At 39.5% G+C, this 10,023-nt stretch overlaps 1 protein-coding gene across 2 annotated transcripts in view; it reads left to right on the forward strand.

The window, feature by feature from the left end:
• Window positions 1–6,101, forward strand: part of ydjc (YdjC chitooligosaccharide deacetylase homolog) — a 37,656-nt gene extending 31,555 nt beyond the window's left edge. Inside the window, exon 6 of one of the 2 annotated variants that reach the window (XM_030417966.1) lies at window positions 5,042–5,386. In XM_030417966.1, coding sequence (XP_030273826.1) covers window positions 5,042–5,372 — 331 coding nt within the window. In that variant the 3' untranslated portion in view covers window positions 5,373–5,386. Of the gene's footprint in view, window positions 1–5,041 lie in introns of both variants that reach the window. The other variant, XM_030417965.1, reaches the window with a different exon arrangement.
• Window positions 6,102–10,023: the final 3,922 nt, after the last annotated feature.

A 10,023-nucleotide genomic window follows, 5' to 3' on the forward strand; every position in this document is an offset into this window, starting at 1 on the left:
CCAAAGTTCATGACCATAGGTGAGGGTAGGAATGTAGATTGACCAGTAAATCGAGAGCTTCGCCTTTCGGCTCAGCTCTCTCTTCACCACGACAGGCCAATACAAAGACCGCATTACTGCGACCGCTGCACCAATCCGCCTGTCAATCTCACGTTCCAGACTTCCAGATGAAATCCAGTGGTTCCTGAACCAGACCCCCTCCGGCCCCTGACTGAGCCTAGAAATTCTGTCCATAAAAATAATGAACAGAACCGGTGACAAAGGGCAGCCCTGCCCGAGTCCAACATGCACCAGGAACAGGTCTGACTTACTGCCGGCAATGCGAACCAGGCTCCTGCTGCGGTCGTACAGGGACCGTACAGCCCTTATAGTCCAGTGGGGTAGCGCACAAATTACATAATACCGTTACCGAGGTGATAAAAGCACCAAATTTTACATGAAGCTTATTCAGGACCTCCTGAATGATTTAAGCCTAGGAGCCCAGCTGAAATATTGAAATTTAGTGTCAAATCACTCACAAAACAATATCCAAGAAAAACGTTTTTTTGTTTTTTTCCTCTCGAGTAAAACTTTCATGGTAATGGCCATTTAAGACCACTGAATAAGCTTCCTTTTGTTAATTGGTGCTCTGGCCGGTAGATCTTCCAAATAATAAGGGTAAAATAGAGTACCAAGACATCTTAGACCCCAAAAAACCTCAAAAGCCCTGTATAATATAGGCGGAATTATAAAAAAAAAGGCAGCAAAAATTAAATGTTAAGAGATCTTGGGTTTTCTCTTTTATTTTTTAATTCAACTTTAGGTTATCCATATAGCCATCTACTGAGTTCATAGTTTAGCCATTAGTTCTGCATCACATCACATTAAATCCTATTTGTGTGTGACAGTACATAGCTAAAGCCGATGTAATGATGAAATGCAACGACTGGATATTCACAAGTGCTTCTTCTGTGAGGGTGGCATAGATCAAGGTGCTCTCCATGAAGTATCAACATTTGATGCCGAAAGGAATATTCGACATTTTCAAAATTCAAAATGGCAGTTTAAACCATATTTCAACTCCCAGTTTTGATTAATTTTGAGTCAATTTAGATGTTTTAGAGGACACTGAATCTATAAAAATAAATAGCAGGATATTTATGAACACAATTATCCAAATGATGCAGAATATGTACATTTTAATTCACATAACATTACATTCTGAGGTGACATTGGAGGTAACAAAGGCAAGTACCATATCAAACTATGACTATGGCTAAATAATATAGAGGAAGGAGTATAATACAAGTTAAAGGTAGAACACAAGAGTCCTGGAACAGATTTTAAAACAGAAGTATACCGAAGTAACCCATCAAGCAATAGCAAGTCACGTTTTCTGCACGAGGACACTCACTCACGTGTAAAACCACGCAGCGGCACAAACAACATGGAGGGAGGAGAGAGATGTGCCTTTTGTAGCTAGAAATACAGTCATAATTTTGAGTTATTACAAAACACACACACACACAAATGCTTGATCTAGGGTCGGCCCGGGCAGAGAATCTAAAGTCTGGCCGGTGTCGGGGATGAGAGCACCTGTTGTCGGCGGGACGGTCGCAGGCCTGCGGGCACATAATGCCGGCAGCAGAGATGAGAGCATGCGCTGTTGGCGGGACGGGAGGATGCAAGCCGGGGACGGAGAGTGTCGGTTCGGCCCCACTGACCAGCGTCAACAGACTCTTCAGATATCCAGACTTTACCTGGTGACAGTTGCTGTAACTATCGGGGGTAAAGTGGACACTGCAGAGACAGGTGATGGTGGTGATTTTTAACTCTCAACAGTATCTCCTCTCGACAAAATCGATCCACTGTTTCCTTACATTGTCGTCCTTAGGAAACTTAAATAAGCTAATAGCGCCGTTACCCTGCACACTGTGGCATCCAGGAAAGATGCACGAGTGATGTGGAGGAGACATGACTGTTTAGCTGACTGGTTGACTGGTTAGCTAGCTGCAAACTATTGTAAGAGATGCTATGACTCAAGAGCGAGCGGAAAAACCTCCGAAGCCAATGCGCTGAATGTATTTATATGGCTTCCGCAGCATGGCCGGGTTTATGCAAATCATGGCCGCGTTACGTAACACGGCCATGATTTCTGACCCAAATAATGAAGCAAATAATAGTAAAAAAGTTCTTAAATGCTCAAGAGGTTAACGTATTTCCAGGCAACAATGTCAACTTCTATACTATTTTGCCTCACTTCTTAGATTCTGATTCTGAAATTCTGAAATGAATTTTCCTTTTCAAAAATCTCACCAGTAGTCACCATTTAAAGGGTTATTTTTCAAAATGTTCCTCTACATGTATACTCATGTATACATATATGCATGATTTAATAGTTAAAGGTTGAATATGTAATATGCTTATTAAAAGCTATATTTTTTCAAAAATAATACATCCACAGGGACGTTTAGAGGGGCGCAGATTAAAAGTAATGCGTTTCCTTGAAAAATTATATTTAGTCTGAAATAAATAATTTAAGAAATTTTGACGGGTTCGACAATGACTTCCTGTTTACATCGTACCAGCCAAATAGCGGCCGGCATTGCGGGTTGCCAATTTCGCAACCTCGGCAATGCTCGGCAAAGCTCGGCAAAGCTAGGCTGACACTGGGTAAAATGGTGGAGTCTGCAAGCTCTTCAGAGCCCCATCGAACGGTGCGTTGTCTGTCCCAGCAGCTGAGTGACCGGAGAAGAGCAAAAACCAGAGTAAATATCGGTGAAGCATACGCTCGATGGACTCAGGTAAAGGATTTCCACGGCATCAAAACACACGCGGAAAGGGCGAACTTTCTCCAGGATCTGTAAGCTAACTCGCTTGCTAACTTAGCTAACATTACCTGTCGGTCAAACTCCTCTGCTATACTTATTTTCATTATATCACGTTGATTCTAGATATGAGAATACTGATCGTGACCCATTGACCTCCACACCCAGTAAACGGAGGAAACGGAGGCGGCTCAATCCTCCTGCCCTGTTCAGTATTGCTGGTTCACTTTCACCATTGCAGTCAGTGGCTATAATAAAGAATATTCTAGCTAGCTATCTGTATTTACATAGGTCTCAAAATAGAGACAAACCTGGCAACCCGACCGCTGGAATTACTTTTTTGTTCTTGAGACATTAGATGGCGGCATTCAGCTCATATTCCATATTGCACCTTTAAATGCTTAAATAAATGAATAAATACATCATATCATAACAAAATCTTATCACATGCACAGCGACACAACTGTAGGTTTACCTTCCGCTGGCGCGCTGCCACCTGCTGAGCAGCAGGAGTGAAACAGTTTAAATGCTTCAGGGATTTTATTTTATTTTTGTGGCAACAAAAGGAAAGGACAAGACAGTCATTTTTTTCCAGTAACAGATTACTTTTATGAAAAACTAACTACTTGAATTGCTGAACTAAAGCGTAACATTAATTGTTATAGCAAAAAAGTAATCCCAGTTATGTTATGGATTTTTTTTTTTAACAAGTTACCTTCAACACTTTACATATAGTTTTATTCTGTTACCTGACTACCTACCTACCTCACTCATTTTTTTTGCACTTTTTGCACATTATTAAACTGTACATTTGATCTTTTATGTATTTAGTTCTTAATAGATGGTGCTTGTATGATATATGTTGTTTGTATATCTGGAGTTTGTAACAAAAATACTTTCCCCCTGGGATTAAGTATTAAAGTATTTCTGATTCTGATATGTTTCGTTTTTTGCCCTTACAACCCTCCATAATTCCAGCTAAGGTTGCAAGACAAATGTCTATTTGTTAAGGGAGGTTGGGAACATCTCTTGTCGCGCTTGTGGCGACAAAACCGGGTGTTTTCAACAAGTCATTGGGGTCCCTTCAGCCTTATTTGTTTCAACCAAAAACAGGTCTTTCAAGCCGATACTACATGGTTTCCTACCCCTAACCAAGTGTTTGTCAAGTTTCAACATATCCATGGTTTGCTGAGATATTAGCCAACATTTACTCTGGTGTTTGGGTTGGTGTGTAAGTTGAGTACTGGACCAGGACTGAAAACAGCCTTTAGTGTCAAACTTCTGTTGATATGCTAATACTCTTGTGAACCATATTTTTTCACTTTAAAAAAAATCTATAATATATCCATCAATGCCTTGACCTGGATGGAATTCTACTTAAATAAGATGAAGCAGAGTAAGTAGGACCATCTAATAGGTTTGACAGGGTGTTACAGTTCTGAAGGACAGCATTTGGTCAGTTTGCTTCTGAAATTACAGTGGTGCAGAATTGGATCTCCATACCTACAACCATCAGAGACTCAGTTTAAAAACTCAGGTAAGCAGAGCTCAGGTTTTGGCTAAAATAAAAAAAGGTACAAGTTACAAGTAATTTATATATCACTGTACAACACATGGTTGTGTAACAAATTGAAAGTTCGTAAACACCTTATAATCCTACAAATTACAGAACATATATACAGTTATTAATATTCAGTACATAAACAAATAGTTTTGAATCTGCCTCAGGGTGTATATAAACAGCAGCAACAAGGAGGTGATGGTCAGAGACAGGCCTCTGTGGGCACAACAGTCTCTGATTACACTTTCTTTGCCAGCCTGAGTCACATTTTGTCTATTTTCTTTTGTTCATGTGCCACCTTATTTTGATGCCATAGCATCAGAAATGTCATCACCAATGATTGTCTTACCTATATGGTCTATCATATCGATTCTCCTTTTTTTTCTAGTGGTGGACTTCTATGTATTGTTTTGTTTTATAATGTGTAATATTCACATTTATGATCTTTTATGTGTTTTGTAAGTGCTGTTTTAGGAAGTGTGTTTGCTGTCCCCGTAAAAATTCTAAATTCAAATTTAAGTAAACAGGATTCTGACTGCAATTTAGTGTGATTGCGCTTTAGTGTTTTGGTATGTGTTTTATCAAATGTTCATCTACTGTGTTATTGCTTGTCAGTCAGCTGCTATAATGAATGGCTGACAAACACTAATCAAGATCTAAACCATTTCCATAGGTGGCCTGATGTGTACCTGGGACTTACCACTATGGGCCAGAACATGTCTGTCCCCAACCTGCAGAGAGCCCTCAGTCATGCCCTGGCTTCATGGCCGTCAGGCACGACCTCCAGCAGTGCATCAAGCTGTAATCAGCCTGTGATTACAGGAGAGCTCATGGTCCACCCGGGTTACCCCAGTCATCCCCAGGTGGGAGGCTGTGGAGAGGGCCCTGATGACTTCTCCCAGTCAGCTGACAGACAGCATGAGCTGAGCATGCTCAGAGACCCATCCCTGCTGGCACTCTATAGCCAGAAGAGTGTGCAGCTCTGTGCTTTCAAAGACCTCTGACTGTCTACTGAAGTCTAAAAAAGGCAAACATGTATGTGTGTATGCTATACTGTAGGAAACCACAGTAAAAGCCAATTTCACGATTTTTTCCCTAAGTGAAACTACTGCCTCATGGATGCCTATGCCAACCAGTCAAGTTGCAGTTTACGTACATCCATGTATGTGTAGACTAGTAAATGTAGTGAAGACTTTCAAGAAATGTAATTCAAAGTATTAAGCGTACTTTTTAGCAAAATGGAAGTTATCAGTATATTGACAGGTATGGTCCCTGTGAACACTAATCTGAGAGAACTGCTTCATCACACAGTGCAGTGACAATCACAAGAAGCTCAATATCAGCAAAAACAATGACTTTGTGGTGGACTTGTGCTTTATTTCATCTAATGGGCAAGCAACAATAAACTGAATCATGCTCAGCTAACATAACTGATTCAGTAAGACTTTATTCTAAGGCCCTTGTAATAAGCATAGTCAATTTGTAATATGACCCTTCTGAGTCCTCATAAGATACTTATTAACATTACTAAGACTATTTAAGTATGAATATTATCATAATAAGTATATTTATTATTAAATTATGAGCCAGTTAAAATTTGCCTCAAGGAGTGACTTTTTTACTGTGTTGATGTAATTACTGATGTCTTCAATACATTTCAGAATATCTTTTACAATACACAGTTGACCTCAATTAACTTTCTTCAATCTCTCTATAAAAGCAAGGATTCTCTATCTGTCTGTGTGTGTGTGCCTCAAATATCTCTGCGGATCAGGATCAGACTGACCTGAGAATTTCAACATGGCTGCTGCGATTTGTTTGGACTACAATGATACCGTTAATCAATTATTTCATAAATGATTTACCAGTTCTGCTAGCATTGCTAACCATAGCCACCATAGTCACGTGCGCACCAGAGCCAATCACTGGACAGTTGGTCCTGTTCCGTGCATCTAAACTGACTGTTGAGGATTAATGAGACTAAACGTGTTGTAGGAACACAAGCCCTTTGTCCTGTCTCTTAACAAGGTCCTCCTCTGTGATGATTATCCTTGACTCAAATGTGTTCCTTCCCCCGAGTCCCTAACCTCTTGACCTGGCAGATCTTCTCCTCTCCACAGAGTGGGGGAATGTGGTTTCTTGCTATAAACAGATCACCAGAGAACTACTTTTATTAAGTTACCACGACTAAGCACAATAGAGTCCTCTCTCTCCCCATCAGATGACAGGAAGTTGGGGTAGATGTTGGTTGGGGTAAAGATGACCCAGTCCCCACCTCACAGGCCAAACCATTTTATGACCCTGTCTGTGACATTCCAATCCCACTCTGTCTCTATACTTATCCAAATTCCAATACGTTCTGAATAACTATTAAACTACAATTTCATCTTCTTAATTTTATCAGATTCGCATATAGCCTAAGAAGGTCATACAATAGATACAACATCTTTCCCATTTTATTGTCAAGCCCAAATGAAGTTTATTACTTAATGAGTTTGAGGTTTGAGAGAAACCAGCCCCCCCCCCCCTTGGTGATGGGCACAGACTTGCAGATCATGATCCTCTTTGTGTATACTTGTGTTCTTTACCAGTTCAATGTCTGATATGTTTTGTTAAAGATACAACTACAAGGGATATGTATAAGTCCTTTGTCCTACTGTGTATTGTATACTTCATTGTTTTATGTCTTAATCAGGTTATAATTCTTTTGAATGATAAGTGATCATAATCATGTTGCATCTTTTCACAAAGGCAAAAATTCGACTTTTAAAATGGTAAAGTTTTTGGGGAGTTAAAACATGATTTCTAAACATTAAAACAATAGTTTAGTTAAATTAAAGTTTGTGGGTCTAAAACTCAGAACACAGAAGGAATGATTGTCAGCCAGCCCCCTCCCCCCCTTTTTTTCAGTCTGCCTGCTGCAGGGCATAAAAACAGAGAGTCATGCTCTGCTCCTCACTTCGGTCACTTCTCTTCTGTCACTTCACTTCTCCCCTCTCTGCTTCTCTCTCTTCTGTCTGCCTTCTGTCTGTCTTCTTCTCCTTCTTCTCTCTTCCATTCTTTGCTTTTCAATTTTATTTTTATTTTTAAAGTAATCTTTACTTTTATTTTTGCAACAAGCTCTAAGAAAAGCGAATTGAATCACTACTTTAAGTGTTTTACTATTATCCCAGTTTTTAATAGAACAAAATTCTTTTCTTTTTGATTTTTGATTTTAATATACCGTTAAAGTATCACTGCCCGATCCAGAAGAAGTTGAATTAGTTGAAGAATCATAACTTAAGAACCACCACTTGAAACGACAAAGAAAAAGTCTTTTTCAAGACTGTGATCATTTGATGAAGAGCATTGCAGTCATTGTCTGCTTCAGAAGCCTTGCAAGGAGTCTCCAACTAAGGAGACTTTGTGTTCTCCCAGTCGAGACGGACTCTGCCCCCAGCGCTCCCAAGGCAGAAACCCCGCTGGGCCCTCGGACCAAGAGTTCCTCAACAGAGTACCGGCCTTCCCTCTGGCTATTGGACCGACGCGCTGTGCCGTAGTCCAACCCAAAACTCTCAAGGACACCAAACTTCAGTGCCTCCTGACTCCCAGACAAAACAGGCCAAACGTCTTCATACAGCTGGATCCACACACGTGAGAATGAGTGGTGTCTAAAGTTCTGACTCCTGTCTAGGTTCTGACTTCTGTCTAGGTTCTGACTTCTATCTTATGAACTTAAGAAAGTTGAGGTTAGGGTCTGGTTAGTATTAAAAATTACTCCCGTAATATTTAATATATTAAAAAAAACCGACCCTTTAACTTTACCATCTGCCGACGGTCACATAACTTTATTTACTTCGCTTATTACAGTCTTTACCTTTTCTGTTATATGTTGTTTGTCTAAAATTGTCATTTCCTTTATTTTACCCCAAATTATTTAGTCAATTAACATATATAATCGTTTGTTTTGGTCTGGAACTTAATTTTAATGTGGAGAACCGATGGATTCGTGCAAAGAAGTCACTGCTTCAGAATATTGAGACTGAATAAATTGATTTGAAATTGAACAAACTGTTTAAGTCATACTGGTACAGTTAGGTGTTTGGAATAATTTCCTTTGGATTATTCCAAGAACTAAACAAGAGAGGTGGTGCCCCATTTACGCGTGTAAAATTAATCACCAGTGATTAATGACCTTTATTATCAAGCAGTGATAGTCTCCTACACGAGTAGGGTCTGAGGAGATCTGGGTACGCGAGGACAACAAACTGGAATAGGAATCTGTGGATGTTTGTGTGTAGCTAGCTGCTAGCCCACCCCAACGCCCCACCTCCTGACTCAACGTATGTGCCGGCGCGTCCAAAACCGGACTTACGGTAAAGAATGTCCGCCACACTTTTTCGCGAACATTGCTGTCACGTTCGCTTTGTGTCTGGTGCAAGAAGAAACGGTAAAAACGGGCTTTTGTCACGAAAGTGTCCGCAAGCAGCAAGTATTGGTGGAAAAGGCACCAGACCAACCAATCACAAAATTCTTTGGCAAACCACGTGATTTGGTTGCTGAGGAACAGGGGGAAGTTGTTGGAGTGACGACGTCGGAAGAGAGACATCGATAGAGACAGCGAGATTTGTGACATATAGCGTGTTTGGAGTGTATAGTTAGTGTGTTATGTAGTGTTTAGTGTAGCGTGTTTGGAGTGTATTGTTAGTGTGTTATGTAGTGTTTAGTGTAGTGTGTTTAGTGTGTAATGTAGTCGTTTTTTTGTGTTGTGAGTCAAAACAATGAGGAGACTGCTGAATGTGGAGCAGGCAGTACAGCTCTTCATGCCTGAGTCTGAGGCATTGCCTGCATTTAAATGTAAATAGTTACATATAACTTTGTAAATTTCAAAAACTCATGCACAAATTTTGCAAACAACAATTTATATTTGCATTATAAGTAATAAAAATGGGTTGTTAAACATATTTGTGATTTTCACAGTAAAAAATCAAACTTTTTCCTACTTGGATTTTATGTTTTTTGTGATTTTAGGTCCATTGTGTTAATACAGTATGTCAAAATGAAAAAATAACTGTACAGTCACACGTGAGGTTGTGCTGAAATAATAACCAAACAAGGCAAAATAGTTTTTATGGTGAAATATAATGGTAAAATCAAAAGTAATCAAAAACGTAATCAAAAACGTAACCTCACACTTTTCTATAGGAATACATACTTACTATATTTGTTAAATGTGGTCAGCAAATTCCCCTCAGCTGTGATGTAATCATGCACCTAAGCACATTTGTCATCATAATAATTAATAACTGTTGTATTTGTAATGTATTGTTATTGGGCAAGATTTACTATTCTGTACCAGATAGACAAAGTTTAAATTTATTAATGGTGACATTACAAGGAAAACGGAACATGAGCATTTACAGTAAGACAACATTTAGGCAATTCATGAGCAATAGCTTGTAGCACAGTAGCTGTGTTTTTAGTAAAATTGTGCCGGTTTATTAGGGCCCGAGCAGGTCATCGACCTGTGAGGTCCCTATTGAAATTGGAAAAAATATTCTTATTATTATTCTTCTGCGCTTTAACTGCAGTTTTGGAAGCCTGAACATACCCAAAAACTCACCAAATTTGGAATATACATCACATCTGGTGAAAAATTTGATAATTTAATGTCGT

The sequence above is a fragment of the Sparus aurata genome, chromosome 5, assembly GCF_900880675.1.
Source record: "Sparus aurata chromosome 5, fSpaAur1.1, whole genome shotgun sequence".
In the NCBI taxonomy this organism is placed as follows: domain Eukaryota; kingdom Metazoa; phylum Chordata; class Actinopteri; order Spariformes; family Sparidae; genus Sparus; species Sparus aurata.